We start from the raw sequence: 15,453 nt of genomic DNA, 5'->3' as shown, positions 1-15,453 counted from the left end.
TCCCTGAGAATCTCTTAACCGTAAAACCCCTTAAGCTACCAGCCCCATTCGCCTTCTTTTCATCAAGCTCAGGAGCGGCTGTCTCTGCTTCCTCAGGCTCTTGCCACTGCTCCACTCACTGTGAACTGCCCCCTTCCTCTTCCTCTCACTTCCATCCCACCGGACTGCTCTCTCCAAGATGAACAACCCAGGGACTGAATCAGATCTGCTGTTCCCTGGTGGCTCTGTAGGCTGACACTGTCATCTGCCCACCTATCCTGAAACCTCACTCCTCTTTTGGGTGCAATCTCCTGGTTCCTCCGCCATCTCCCTGGCTGCCATTCTATTTCCTCTCTGCTCCTGACTCCTGAATGTTGATGCTCCCAAAGCTTTGTTCTGGGTTCTCTTCTCAACTTGTTCTGTTCTTTCTCATTCCTACACATACTGGCATCATATGATCAATATGTTGACAATCCCCAAGTCCACAACTTCTCTAGCTCCAACCTCTGCCAACCTTCAGATCCCTAATCCAATTTTCCTGCTAATAATGTCATCAAAGACCATCAGTGACATAGGAAAAAAATAAGTCTGCTTAAGAGCAGACCAATTCCCATAACCAATTCCCTCTTCACTTTTCTGTCTCAATTCATGGCACCACTATTCCCCAAGGCAGCAGGGCTTGGTCAGTCAGTGTCTACCTTTATTCCTCCTCCTTTCTCATCACAAATATCCATCCAGTTTCCAATTTCTACAGACCCTAACTCTAAAATCGCTCTCATTCCTAACCCTCCCAGGTTATCCCACTATCATCCGTTGGCCAAGGGTCCTATCACACCATCCTTTCCAAGGAGACTATTGCAGTAGCCTTCTATGGCCTATCTCCTCCAGTCTCTATTTCATCTTGCATCTGAATAAAAAAAATTTACCTAAAGCTCAGCTCATCATGTTGTTTACCTGCTCAGAAATCTCATAAGAACATACCACTTTGAAAAACTATTAGACTTTATTTACTAACATTGTCTCATATGCATACCTATGACCTAGCAATCCTACTGTTAGATATAGCCCAACAGAAATGGGTACATATGTTCACCAACGACAAGCGCGAGAATGTTTATAGCAGCACTATTCATAATAACTAAAAATGAAACTCAAATATCAACCACAGTAGGAAAGGTAAATAAACTGTAGAATACTCACACACTGGAATAATCTACAGCAAGGTCAGCAAACTTCTATAAAGGGACAGAGAGTAAATTTTTAGGCTTTGAGGGTATCGTGGTCTCTGTTGCAACTACCCAACTCTGCCACTGCAGCATAAAACCAGCCATGGTTCAGGAAAGGAAGGGTGAGAACGGTTACACTTGCAGAATGTAATCAATGTCAATGTCACTGAAATGTACATGTAGAAATAGCTGAATTGGCATATGTTCTGTTGTGCATAGTCTCAACAACAAAAGAAATAAATAAAAGCACCTATGGGCAATACATGAACAAATGAGTGTGGCTCTGTTCCAATAAAGCTTTATTTACGAAAACAGGCAGTGGGCTGGATTTAGCTCATGGGCCATAACTTGCCAACCTCTGCTATAGAAAGAAAGAACAAACTGCAACTCAACAACAGGGAAGAATTTCACAAACATAATGTTGGGCAAAAGAAGCTGAATTGTTCCATTTATACAAAGTTCAAAAATAGGCAAAATTAATCCACAGTGTTAGAAGTCAGAACAGTAGTTACTCATGTGGGGAGGTGGGGGCCAGTCAGAGACCAGAAGCGGGCACGAGAGGGCTCTGGGGTTCCGGTAATGTTCTGTGTCTTGATCTGGGTGTTGATGACACAACTGTATTCACTTGTAAAAATTTATCAAGCTGAACACATATGATTTATGCACTTTCCTACATACTTACTTTCATTAAAAAACTACATTTAAAAAAGATGGTTAAAATGGCAAATTTTTTGTTATACATATTTTACCACAATAAAATTTAAAAAAAGAAAAGCCTGCAACAACACTCATCCTGTTCACGTATCACTCTTCCCAGTTGCAGCCGAGGCTCGTATGACACACTCTAGCTTTAACCTACCTTTCCAGTCTTAATACCCAGTAGCTCTGAACACTTCTCCACCCCAATATCTCTAACCACAATATTCACTGGACTGGAAAATCTTCCCAACCAGCTCCCACTCATCACTCAAGGCCTATTTCAAATCCCATTTCCTTTATGAGGCCCTTTTCAACTCCTGCCTCTACCAAATATGATTTTTCCTGGTAAGAGTTTCTTCCACAGCACTGAGTAATTCTGTAAGAGTCATGTATTTATTTATTTACAAGTCTAGCCGTGTTCCTTTGATGCCACCTCTTCAACTGTAGTTATTTAAGAACAGAAACCACATCTTACACATCTCTGAATGGGTCCCCATGGCTCCTTTCAGAGAATAGCTATTCAATTATTATTTTGGAATGATAATAAATTAAGGACAACTGTTACTTTGGTATCATCAAAGAAATTAAAAGCCTCAAAATTTAATAAAAAAATCTAGTTGGGGTGAATTATTTCCTCATTGAAAAAAGACCTTACAGATGCAAGTGATAATAAAGAGAGTTCTCAAAGTTAAAAATCCTTCCAAAAAAAAAAAAGTGTAAAAACGCAAATAAAATATGTACTCACTTGTGGGATCTGCGTGCTTTTCCCACATCCTGTTTCTCCAACAATCACCACCGTCTGATAGTTTTCTATCAAGTATAATATATGATTCCTAAGCTGAAAAAGAAAATTAAATAACCACACATTGTCTCAAGAGACATAAACAAAGATACTTACACATTGTGAAATGAGCTATTTGTCAAAGGAAAGTAAACTTTAAAAAGGACCATCAAAGTGTGTTTCTGACTCTCAGGCATCACTGATGTCAGTGTAAGCGAGTGTGATAGCTATCAAAATGTATAATGCACAACTCTTTTTTTTTTTTTAAATTGAACTTTAGATGAAGGTTTACAGAACAAACTAGCTTCTTATTAAACGGTTAGTACACATATTGTTTTATAACATTGGTTAACAACCCCATGACATGTCAACACTCTCCCTTCTCAACCTTGGGTTCCCTATTACCAACTTTCCTGTCCCCTCCTGCCTTCTAGTCCTTCCCCCTGGGCTGGTGTGCCCCTTTAGTCTCACTTTGTTTTATGGCCCTGTCCAATCTTTGGCTGAAGGGTGAACCTCAGGACTGACTTCATTTACTGAACTCTAAGGGTGTCCAGGGCCATACTCTCAGGGTTTCTCCAGTCTCTGTCAGGCCAGTAAGCCTGGTCTTTTTTTGTGAGTTAGGATTTTGTTCTACGTTTTTCTCCAGCTCTGTCCAGAACCCTCTATTGTGATCCCTGTCAGAGCAGTCAGTGGTGGTAGCCAGGCACCATCTAGTTGTACTGGACTCAGTGTGGTAGAGGCCGTGGTAGTTGCAGTCCATTAGTCCTCGCACACACTCTTTGATTCAAGGCTTTCACTTGTAAGAAGTTATGCTACAAACACTAATACACATACAGAAGGATTTATATACAAGCATATTCATTGTGGCACTCTTTATAAAGGTAAAAGAGTGAGACAGCCTAAATGTTCATCAACAAGGGACTGGTTAAATCAATTACGAAATACAACTTACCAGTTTGCCTGGCCTTTTTTCCACAGAGCTGCTGGGTGAGTTCATACTGCCAACTTGTAGGTTAGCAGCCAATCACAATCCATTTGTGCCACCCACGGACCTTTCTTATCATTTTAATTTCATCAACATATTTTTAATTCTTATTTCCCTTTTTTTTAATATATATTTGTTATCATTTCATTTATTTTATCATACAAGTACAGTTGGAAGATAAAGAACAGTCAAGAAAAGGCCAAAAGTTACTCAGTAAACAATAATTATCCCTGAGCCTGAGAGTTTACTACACGTCAGGCATCTTGCTAAAAGCTCTACATGGATTATCTCACTGGTCTTCACAACAATCCTATGAGGCAGATAACTACTATTTGCCCCATTCTACACATAAGGAAGCTGACGCTCAGAGTGGTAAAGCAAGGCCACACAGCACGCAAGTGGTGAAACTTGGCTGTGAACCCTGAAATCTAGCTCCCGGGTCCAGACACCTCACTGTGGCTCAGACTGCACACTTCAGTGGTGAGGAAACAACAAGGAACCTATAATCTTATCTTCTGAGGACCAAACCAGCAATGTTCACACATAATGGATGAGATTAGTCATTTGAGGAAGAAACCCAGAGACTGTCAGTACATGAGTGACCAAAATGTCTAAGTGATCTGGTTAAATGAAGAAGGCTGCTGTTTCTTACCTGCTTAGAAAAAGAACATACCTATTAAGAGGGATTATCAGGATAGTCTAGGCAAAGGGACTTCCTAAGTGTAAGAAGTTGGTAACTTTCACACCCAACACCATCTGAGAGAGAGAGAGACTCGGGTGTTTGTGGCCATACCTACTGGGGGTCACTCCAGAAGCACCCATTGAGGTAGGGAAGTTCATCATCCTTCATTAAGGGCTGTACGAAATAAATATCTTCCAGGGAGAACTAAACCACCTTTGGCTCTCAGCATGTTTCCTGATTACACTTGGGCTTCCCTGGTGAACTTGCCAACAGGGAGAAAGCGTATCAATCAATGAACACAGGAGCGTGTACTGGAGAAGTACCGCTCACTGCACAGAGACATATTCTGAGTTCTAGTTTACACTTAGGTCTCCTGTGAGTTGCGCATGCATCCACGACCCGAGGACTCAGAAATCACCTGTCTGGATGTGCACGTGTAGTAACCACACCAAAATCCTGCCACCGCCTGAGCGAGAGGCAGAGGTACTTCTAACTCCCCCTTCGACTGAAACAACCTCCTATTCCCAATGAATCTTGTTTAAAGAACTGTGCCTCTAAAAAGAAAGACAGAATGGCCATACGTTGGTAATTTGTTGAAGATGGCTGCACAGAAGTTCACTGTGCTGTTTCTCTACTTTTTCTGAATATGTGGGATTGTCCATAACTGAAAGCAATGAGGGGGAGAAAGAATGGCATTCCATTCTTTCCACTTTTTCAATAAGACCTAACCGGTCGAGAACAAGTGTATCTCCAAGTTCACTGTGTTGTAAAGAATCATTAAGAGTTAAGAGAGCACTACTCCTTGGATGCCAAAAGTTGTTACAGACACCATCAGGCCCATGGACTGAACATGCTTATCCAACATACCTTGAAAACCGGTAGCTTCTGCCTCTGCTGCTCTATAGAAAGGGCAGCATAAGGATTGTAAACAACGGTAGTCCCAGAGTTTTCCGCTAGACTTTGTCTCTCTTCAGAGATGCTGACACCTGGCCCCTCTGTACCTGTAGCAGAAATGTTATTTCAGATTCTCTGATGCAGTAAACACAAAAATGTGAAAGAATTACAAATTTTAAAATACACGATGGGAGCGAAGTATTTTATTTCCAACTACTAAAAGGTATTATACCTTAAATTCAAGGAAGCATCTAGAAGAGTATTTATCAGAACACCAAAAATCTTCCATAAAAGCTTCACTAGCATTGAGAGCAAAGGAAATGGCAGTCCCACCAGGCTCCAAATTGGCCACCCACATCTGTGTATTACAGTGTTTTTGTTGTTGGGTACTGTTAAGTCAATTTTCAACTCATAGCAACCCCATGTGACAAAGGAGAACTGCCCCATAGGATTTTCTAGGCTGTAATCTTTTACAGGAACAGATCATCAGGTCTTTCTCCCAAGGAGCCATTGGGTGGGTTCAAACCTCCAACCTTTAGATTAGCAGTCGAGCACTTAACCGTTGGGCTACCAGGGCTCCTTACGTTACAGAGTACAGTGATTTTAGTTCTGGGCTCCAAACTGATATTATTACTGAACTCTTAGTAGAAGTGACAGAAACCCGATGAGAATTAGCTGAGGCAAAAGGGTGAATCCTGTTATTCTATGGCAGCAGCAAGGCTCAGGAACAACAGGAACTAGGGACTCAAAGGCTGCCACAGCTTTCTCCATCTCTCATCTTTGCACCTCTCGACAAGTTCCCTTCAGTCCCTTGGGCTGACTTTTTCAACAGGAGCTGGAAACAGAGCTGCTGGCAGTGCCAGGGCTCAAGCTCACAACTCCTCCACCAATCATTCATTCACTCATCCAACAAGTACTGACTGGGGCCTACTCTGCGCCAGGTGCTGCTCTAAGTGCTGGAGATACAGTGAGCGATGCAGACCAGGGCCCTACCCTCATTGAGCTCACTGGCTTCTTTCATTCTTCCTCCCAATATAACATGATTTAGTGCATGAAGTGGCAACAAGTGTTATGGAGAAAAATAAAGACAGGTAAGGGGGGGCCCAGGAGTTCTGTGTGCATGTTTTGTGGGTTCAAGGAGGAGGCTCTTTTATAGGATGATCAAGGACTGACGTTCCCCACAGCTTACGTTCCAGTACCCACCCCAACTCAATCGGCCATGGCCAGTGGTGTGGGATGCCCTGAATGGCACCCCCCACATGAACCACAGTTGGAACAGCTGGACAGGAAGTGCTGTTCCCAGAAACCACTACGGTGAGCACAGTAACAACAGATATGCACCACGGCTCTTGGTAAGGAAAATGTCAAACTGGTACTCAGGATGGCGAAGAATCAGGAAGCCAATATCCCGTCATAAAAACTATTAAAGACACCATGGATTTTTAGCCTGAAAAAAAAAAAAGCCTTAGAAAAAACACGGGTTCTATTTTATGATCAGCTTCCCTCACTTTTTCATGCCAATTCGTGTGTGCAGCCCTACGTCAGAGCTAGGAGTAACAAGTAAATGACAAAGGATCCAGGATTCAACTCAGCTCAACGTAATAGAAGACACTTCTAAAAGTCAGAGCCACTTAGTACTGCCTTGGGAGTTAATAAGAACCCTCCCTGGAAGTTCAAATATGTACTGCACGCCTCCTATCAGTGGTGCTGGTGTTGTTATACCATGGACTGCCAGAAGAATGAACAACTCTGTATTGGAAAAAGTACAGCCAGAATGCTCCTTAGAAGCAAGGATGGTGAGATTACGTCTCACATACTTTGGACATGTTATCAGGAGGCACCAGCCCCTGAAGAAGGACCATATGCTTGGTAAAGCAGAGGGTCAGTGAAAAAGATGGCATGGCATCCTCAGGGAGATGGACTGACACAGCGGCTGCAACAATGGGCTCAAATACAGCAACGATTGTGAGGATGGTGCAGGACCAGGCAGTGTTTCATTCCGTTATACACAGGGTTACTATGAGTTGGAAAAGACTCGACAGCACATAACAACAACATGACCTCCCAGGACTTCCTAACTCAGATTCTGTGGTGCTATGAGAAAGTACAGGGGCTTTCTGACAGGAACATTTAGCCCTGTGATTCTTTTGACATTTTTAGAATCCCAGACCTCTTCACCAATATGATAAAGGCTATGAACTCCCTTCCTGAAAAATATACCAGAATATAAAATGCTGGGTCCATAGTCTCCCTGAAGCTACGTTTAGAATCCCTGCTTTAGATGTCTGACCCCTTTTCCGTTTATTTCCAGGAACATAGTTGTGTTCCAGAAGTCCAGGATTGCCAAAAATCAGGTAAGTGGGGCACTGCTCTGTTGCTTTTGCCAAAATGCTGACCTTTGTTTCAACAAGATAAAAGATAGAACAGGACCTAGAACACAACCTGTGCTCAAAGAAGCCCGTTTCCTTTCCTTTGTGCCCTTATTATTGCTACATCTCAATAACTCTGTCATCTTTATCTGACGAAACTATGGCAAAGAATACCCTATCCTCATCTGTTGTAGTTTTATCCTGAATTCCCATGGCTTTTCCATCATGTCTGGGATATCTTGACACTGCTTCTCCAAGGTCTCTACTTCCTCCCACACCACGGTTGAATTCACCCGTGGGTCTTCTTCACTACCCCATTCCTCCCTTGTCTCTGACCTACAGCCATGTCCACCTCACTGGATCCTGTTATGGGATCTTTTACAAGAACAGCTGCTGTCAGTCAGATCAATACAGAACCCGTCTCCTCCTTACAAAAGACTTCACCCAGCCAAACCGGTTCTCCCTCCATGTACACCCACAGCTCACTCTGGCTGCTTGTGGTGGTTATTCCCCAGGAGCATACCCTGTGCTTCAGGGATTAACAATTTTGTAAATTCTGCAAGCCATAACCACCATTGTTTCTCTATCTATTAAACAAGGCTGATAACAGCATTCCAACCCAGGATCCACTCTAAGTCAATTTTTCAAGAATGTGAGTGGGAGCCTATTAGTGGGTTGTGAAACTCATGTAGTGGGTCATGACCAGCACTTCTGAACAATGAACTAGAAAGTATTAGAGTGCATCCCTGAAAGCAATGTTGTTTCTGTACACCGTTTTTTTTCAGTTGTGTATGTGTGCTGGATCACAACACTCCTTAGTGTGGGTCAAGTCAAAAACGCTCCAAAGCTATTGTTAAAAAGTATTTGCCAGGCACATGGTCATCAATCAATATACATTTATTGAATGATTGAACGAAAATGGCCAGGCCCTTCCAATCCACTTATACTAATAAAATAAGTAAAACTTTTTCCTGGAAAGATCTCAGACAACTCATAAAAGGCTCTTATATCACACTCCTAAAGTAGAGGTCACAAGCTAGTAGCTCAAGGTTCCCAGATACGCTATTGCTAAAATGTTTAAGTTAGTTCATTTAAAACAACACATAAAATTTCCCATTCGTATCTAGATATTAGGCTTAAAAAAAAAAATCCAGCAACACTGAGTCCATGAGAACAATTACATGGAACTCAGTACAGCTTTGATAGCATATGCACACTCCAGTGTATATCTATGCTGTACATGTCTTTCCATGGTATGCACTCAATTTGCCACAGTCCCCACTACTCCCTATTACTCCACTCATAGCTTCACTCAGACGGTCTGAAAGACCTCTGTATTAATCTGAGTCTGTGACCCTTGGCCCACGGGATATGTTCATGATTCCAACATCCAGCCTTATCTCCAGCTCAACCACATCCCAGACCTTCACCCTGCAACTCCCACATCCTATTTTGTATCTTGAACTTCGGTGTCCTCATCTGTAAAATGGAAGTAACAGCTCTGTCACAGGGATATTGTGACTGTTTAATAACATGATGTACATGAAAGCAACTAGTACAAAGTAATGATCCAATAAGTGTATACTGAATCTATTTCCATCTCAGTTTATCTGGACCCTGATTCCCAAACTTCGACGCACGCTGGAATCACCCAGGGATTTTTAAAAAATACTGATGCCTGGCTCCCAGCCTCTAGACTTGATTTAATTGGTACAGGGTGAGACTTGACATCAGGGATAGCTTCCCAGGTGATTTGTCTACACAGAAAAATCTGAGAACCGCTTACCTCGACAGTCACCTAACCCAGATTCTTGGTCACTCCTAACTTTACCTTCTCCCACATCTGCCTCCAAAATGTCTCCCCAGTAAGTCCCCTCCTTTCTGTTCCCAGAGCCCTGGTGGCACAGTAGTTAAGAGCTCAGCTGCTAACCAAAAGGTCATCAGTTCAAATCTACTAACCACTACTTGGAAACCCTATGGGGCAGTGCTACTCTGTCCTACAGGATCGCTATGAGTCGGAATTGACTTGAAGACAATGGGTTTTTACAGATTTTTCTCTGTTCCTGGCAAGAACTGATGCTTTCAATGTCTCCTCAATTTAGTAGTATTCTCTCTTAAAGGCTCTTCTAACTTCCTCCCCCACCCTTTCTCCACACCACTGCCAGAGTTACCTTTCTAAAATAAACCTAATTGTGTCATTCCCCTGCTTAAAAACAATGAAGTCCAAACCCGTAACTTGCCATGGAGACCTTTCACAACTGAGTCCCTACCTACTTTTCTAGCTTCATCTCCTGATATGCCCCAAAATACACCCTATCACCTGATACCATCAGACTACTCAATTATCTGGGTTTTAGGGGACATTGTTCAGGCATTCATCCCATTTCCACGGATAAGTTCATGCTGCACTCTTTGACTAGAACTCCATTCCCCCACCTCTCCACCTAACAAAACCTTATCCATGCTTCAATGTTCACCTCAAAAATATCACCACCTTTATGACGTAATTGTTACCCATATTCAATCCTTCCCTCCCTCTTCTATGTGTCCATATAATCGTAATAGCTAACACATACCTAATGCTAAGAGCCTCACATGTATTGTTGTTATTGTTGTTAGCTGCTGTTGAGTCTGCCCCCAACTAATGGCGACCCCATGTACAATTGGATTATACCACTGTAATTCATAAATTTTCAATGGCTGGTTTTTTAGATCACTAGGCCTTTCTTCCTAGTCTGCCTTAGTCTAGAAGCTCCACTGAAACCTGTTCAGCATCACAGCAACATACGAGCCTCCACTGACAGATGGCTGGTGGCTGTGCCTGAGGAGCACTGGCAAAGAACTGAACCCAGGTCTCCCGCATGGAAGGTAAGAATTCTACCACTAAACCACTACTGCTCCCTCACACATATTAAACTCAAAAACCAAACCCACTGCCATCAAATCAATTTCTTCTAACAATCCTTCAGGTAAGTATTAACACCCAACATACAAATGGGTTACAGGCTTTGAGCACTTAAGTGACTTAGCCAAGGCCACCAAGTTGTAAGTGGCAGTCAGGATGGGCACCTAGAGTTTATCTTCGTTATCATTCATTACCTTATTCTACGTCATTTTAAAATCTCTTCTAACACACATACAACTTTGTATTACAGCTCAGAGAGCATCTTGCAAGCAGAGCTACGCCATCTATATCTGCTTCATGACCCAAGGGTGAGGTGTTCAATAAGCACGCACTCAATGAATGAATTAATGAATGGAATACAACTCTTTTCAGTAATCCCATATTCTTTAACCAAAATAGCACTCTGGTCAGCTTTTTAACAATTTATTCAGCCTTTTAGTATACTTAACACTTTAATCTACTATTGCAACCATGAAAGTATTTTCCCATTACTTAGTGGGATCTTAGTTTGGGCTGCAAATAAAATTCAGGATAAGTAATTGTTGATGCCCTGAAATGCTGAACCATAAAATTGTCATTAAGTGAAAAACTACAGGTTTTTAAAAAAGATTAAGTACATCCCTTGCTTGGGTTTCTCTCTCATATCACATACACACATGGTCAGAATTTCAGGAAACCACTCTGAAATGCCCTTTAAAAGCCTTCCTTACATTACCTGCTTTGTATCATTTCATTTTTGCTACAATATACTTTGTACATCAAGGCCTGTAGAAGAGTAGGTGGTAGGAAAAAGCATGCTAGTAATTGTTAAGATAACTTTTGTTTTTCACAAGAAACTGGTGGGAGGGAAGGAAATAATGTATCTAGCAGGGTTTGGAATGTACATCTTTGGGACAAATCTGATTAATGAATAAATGCCAAAACAAGCCACAGGGTTTGTGACTGAGATTTGTGTTAGCCTACAAGAGAGGAGGCGGGTGGCTGTCAATATCAAGGTGGGTATTTCTGGAGGAGCACTGGTGGTGCAGTGATTAAGCGCCCGGCTGCTAACCGAATGGTCAGCGGTTGGCACCAGGTGCTCTCTGGGAGAAAGATGTGGCAGCTTGCTTCCCTGAAGATTTACAGCCTTGGAAACCCTATGGGGCAGTTCTACTGTCCTATAGTGTCGCTCCGAGTCGGACTCCACTCCAGCGGGTTTGGTTTTTGTTTTTTTCATTTTTTGGTAGGTACTCGGGGTGAGGAGGCTAAGACTCAGGGAGTTAAGTGACTTGTCCAAGATCACTCTGCTAGTAAAAGGCAGAGCCGAAAATTCGAACCCAGGTAGTCTGAGTCCATAGCTTGAGCGCCTAAGCCTGAGCAGCACCGCCTGCCGGGCTGCAAAGTAGCCCCAGGGCGGTAAGAGGACACGCGTTGGCGCTTTCGCATGCACAAAGCTAAACCCCATCTCGCGAGGTGGGCAGTACTGGCATCAATAAGGAAAACGAGGCCTGGGGAGGCTAAGAGACTCGAACAAGGTCACACAGAGAGCTTCTGCCCGGGCTGGGAATGGACCCCCGAATCGCTTGGGGACCACTGGCGAGCCTGAGCCTCGGGGAGAGTCCACCAGCAGAGAAGCAGCGCTGCCCAGTCCACCGAGGTCAGGCCTGCAGGCAGATCCGCTGGCCCAGGGCGCCGGCCGCAGGGCCAAGACCCAAGTCAGGCTGTCCCACTTGCCCAGGTTCCGCCAAGGGCCTTACCGGGTCGCCAGAACTTCACTGGTCCCACGTGCGCAGCCATGCTGGGGTGAAGGGTCACGAGGAAGGCTCCACCCCTCCGGCGCGCTCGCGGCCCCGGGAGGCCGGGGGGCGTGGCCGGCGAGGAGCCTCTGCTCTGGCAGCACCAGTCGTGTTGCGGCCACGCCCCCGTGGGCACCGCCCCTCTGAGCCACGTGAGCAGGAACCAGTTGTGGCGTCCTAGCCACGCTCGTTCAATCCACCGTAACCGATAGAATGAGTATATTGGCTGCTGCCACTCCCTCCAGCCGCTCTTCTCCCGGTGTGACAAACGGCACGTCGCCGGCAAGGTTTCCTGCCCCGCTCCCCGGGTCCACGTGACTCAGCCCGCCATGCTGGAGGCAGAAGCGCGCTCGTCTGCATTCTTCTTTAGCCTGGTGGATCAGGATTCCCAGTGGCTTTACTAGGAGCTTGGCGTGACCTGGATGGCACCCGCACACCTCCCTGCAGAAGGGAAGGCTTTGGGAAAGGACCGCTGGCACGAGGGTCTCGCCGCCGCCAGCGGGGCACTTTGCACGATGTGAGCGCTGAAGCAGTGCTTCCCGGATTGACTACTAAATTATGATTATGCTACAAACTGTCCGTTTGCCACTTCTTTTGGTCTCCTCTTCACATTGGAAAACAATAATCGTAACTACCTCACGGGTTTGCTCGTTCGTTCAGTAAATATTGGAGGCGCACTGTGCGCCCAGGTCCTGTGGCTTCAGCATTTTCCCTCTCGGAGCTTCAGTCCAAGGAGGGGCGGGTGAAGAGTGAATGTGTAAATGTTAGGTAACAGGGCTTCAAACCGGTTCCTTCCTTGGTCGAACTCCTGCTGAGAATTTGCACTTCCTTTTTTATTTGTGTATTTTAATTTTATTGTGTTTTAGGTAAAAGTTTACGGCACAAATTAGTTTCTCATTCAAAAATTTATACATAAATTGTTTTGTGACCTTGGTCGCAATCTCTGCAGTTTGTCTGCACTCTCCCCTTCTCCAGCCAGGTTCCCGTCAGTTTTCCTGTCCCTTCTTGTCTTGCCTCTGGGTAGGAGTTGTCCATTTGGTCTTCTACACTTGATTGAACTGAGAAGCACATTCCTCACATGTGTTAAACCATTTGTTTTATAGGCCTGTCTAATCTTTGCCTGAACAGTGCGCTTTGGCAGTGGCTTCAGTTCTGAGTTTGCAGGGTTGGGGAATAGTATTGGGGGGGGGCTCATCTAGTCTCTGTCAGACCAGTAAGTCTGATCTTTTTTTCTTGGTGAATTTGAATTTTGATCTACATTTTTCTCCTGTTCTGTCCAGGACTTTCTGTTGTAATCCCTGTCAGAGCTTCCGGTGGTGTTAGCCAGGTACCATCTAGTTCTGGGCTCTGACTCTTGCAGGTTATGGTTCATGTGGTCCATTAGTCCTTTGGGCTCCTATTTTCCTTTGTGTCTTTGATTTTCTTCATTCTGCTTTGTTCCAGCCCGGATGGGACCAATAGATGCATCTTAGATGGCCTTTCGCAAGCCTTTAAGACCCCAGACGCTACTTATAAAAGATGTGGAACATTTTTAAAAAATAAAGATATGAACTAGCTACTCTGTCCTATGGGGTTGCTATGAGTCGGAATCAACTTGACAGCAACTGGTTTGGTTTTTTGGTTTTATGCCAATTGACCTAGATGTCTCCTGGGACCATAATCCCCAGCCCTCAGCCACACAACTTCGTCCCTCAAGGTGTTCAGATGTGTCTAGGAAGCTTCTGTGACTTTGTCTTGGTCAAATTGTGCTGACTTCACCAAAGTTGACACTTATCTACTATCTAATTAGTGATTCCCCTCCCCATCCTTCCCCCTCTTTCGTAACGATCAAAGTTTTTTTTCTGTGTGTAAACCTTTTCTTGAGTTTTTATAATAGTGGTCTCATACAATATTTGTCCTTTTGTGATTGACTTATTTCACTCAGCATAATGCCCTCCAGATCCATCCATGTTATGAGATGTTTTGTGGATTCATCATTGTTGTTTATTGTTTTGTATATTCCATTCATCTGTTGTTGGGCACTCAGGTTATTTCCATATTTTTGCCATTGTGAATGATGCTGCAGTGAACATGGGTGTGCATACGTCTACTCGTGTGACCACTCTTTTTTCTCTAGGATATATCCCTGGGAGTGGGATTGCTGAGTTGTATGTTACTCCTATTTCTAGTTTTTTAAGGAGGTGACATACTGTTTTCCATAGCGGTTGTACCATTTTACATTCCCACCAGCAGTGCCTAAGAGTTCCAATTCTCCGAAACCTCTCTAACATTTATTATTTTCTGTTTTTTTTATTAGTGCCAATATTGTTGGGGGTGAGATGGTATCTCATTGTTTTGATTTACATTTCTCTAATGGCTAATGATCTTGAACATTTCCTCATTTGTCTGTTAGCCGCCTGAATTAATTTGCATTTCTAACAAGTTCCCAGGCGATGCTAATGATGCTGGTTAGGGACCAATTCTGAGAACCACTAGTAGAGCAGTAGTTCTACAAATTCATTATACAGAAGAACCACCTGGGGATATTGTTAAAATACAGATTCTGATTCAGTATATCTGGGATGGAAATGCAAATTCTCAGCAGGGGTTCAAAACTGAATAAATCGGTTCAAAGCCCTGTTCGCTAATAGTAGCATTTATTATTTTCTAGGTAAACAACAAAACGATGTGAAATAGCATGTAAGTCCTCAGGGACCTAGAAAGTAATGGCATACTTCAAGCAGACTAGAAAGACCACACCACAAACCTTTGCTCAAACATGGGCACCAGACTTCTCCAGGATCTAAGTTTTACTGACCACAGAGACATTACAGGTGCTAATGCCAACCCAAAATGATTATCATGTGCAAGGAGAAGACAGTTCGGCTGAATACAAGACACTGTAAATTCGAGCTGCCCGAAGGTGGAAAAGACTCCTAGGACTGGTAATGAAGACCCCATTTCTGGAAGGGCTCAAGTAGAAGCAAAATGACTGGTTAGCAGAAGCATTCAAGAATTAAAAATGGGATGACTTTCCAAAATCTCCACAGTAAATATACCTTATTTTTGTAATCAGGGAAAAAACATGGCCTAAAAATAAGAATCTTACAGAGAATTAGATCATATCATCTTTTAAATCCCTTTCAACTCTATAAATCCTTGTAATCACTTAGATCATG

General features: G+C 43.5%; 1 protein-coding gene and 1 long non-coding RNA gene across 2 annotated transcripts in view; one reads left to right on the top strand and one right to left on the bottom strand.

Annotated features, from left to right (window-relative positions):
• DHX35 (DEAH-box helicase 35) overlaps nucleotides 1-12,386 on the bottom strand; it is a 92,936-nt gene extending 80,550 nt beyond the window's left edge. The window contains exons 1-3 of the mRNA XM_010591682.3: nucleotides 12,257-12,386; nucleotides 5,220-5,353; nucleotides 2,650-2,742 (exon numbers count right to left, since the gene is read on the bottom strand). Of these exons, the coding sequence (XP_010589984.2) occupies nucleotides 2,650-2,742; nucleotides 5,220-5,353; nucleotides 12,257-12,296 (267 nt within the window). The 5' untranslated portion in view covers nucleotides 12,297-12,386. The remainder of the gene's footprint in view (nucleotides 1-2,649; nucleotides 2,743-5,219; nucleotides 5,354-12,256) is intronic.
• An 18-nt stretch (nucleotides 12,387-12,404) lies between these two features.
• LOC111751129 (uncharacterized) lies at nucleotides 12,405-15,446 on the top strand. Its single transcript, XR_002786208.2, has 2 exons — nucleotides 12,405-12,812; nucleotides 14,946-15,446. It is a non-coding gene; the product is annotated as an uncharacterized LOC111751129 (long non-coding RNA).
• Nucleotides 15,447-15,453: the final 7 nt, after the last annotated feature.

Source organism: Loxodonta africana, chromosome 24, assembly GCF_030014295.1.
Source record: "Loxodonta africana isolate mLoxAfr1 chromosome 24, mLoxAfr1.hap2, whole genome shotgun sequence".
Lineage (NCBI taxonomy): Eukaryota > Metazoa > Chordata > Mammalia > Proboscidea > Elephantidae > Loxodonta > Loxodonta africana.
This window is presented reverse-complemented; position numbering and strand designations above follow the sequence as displayed.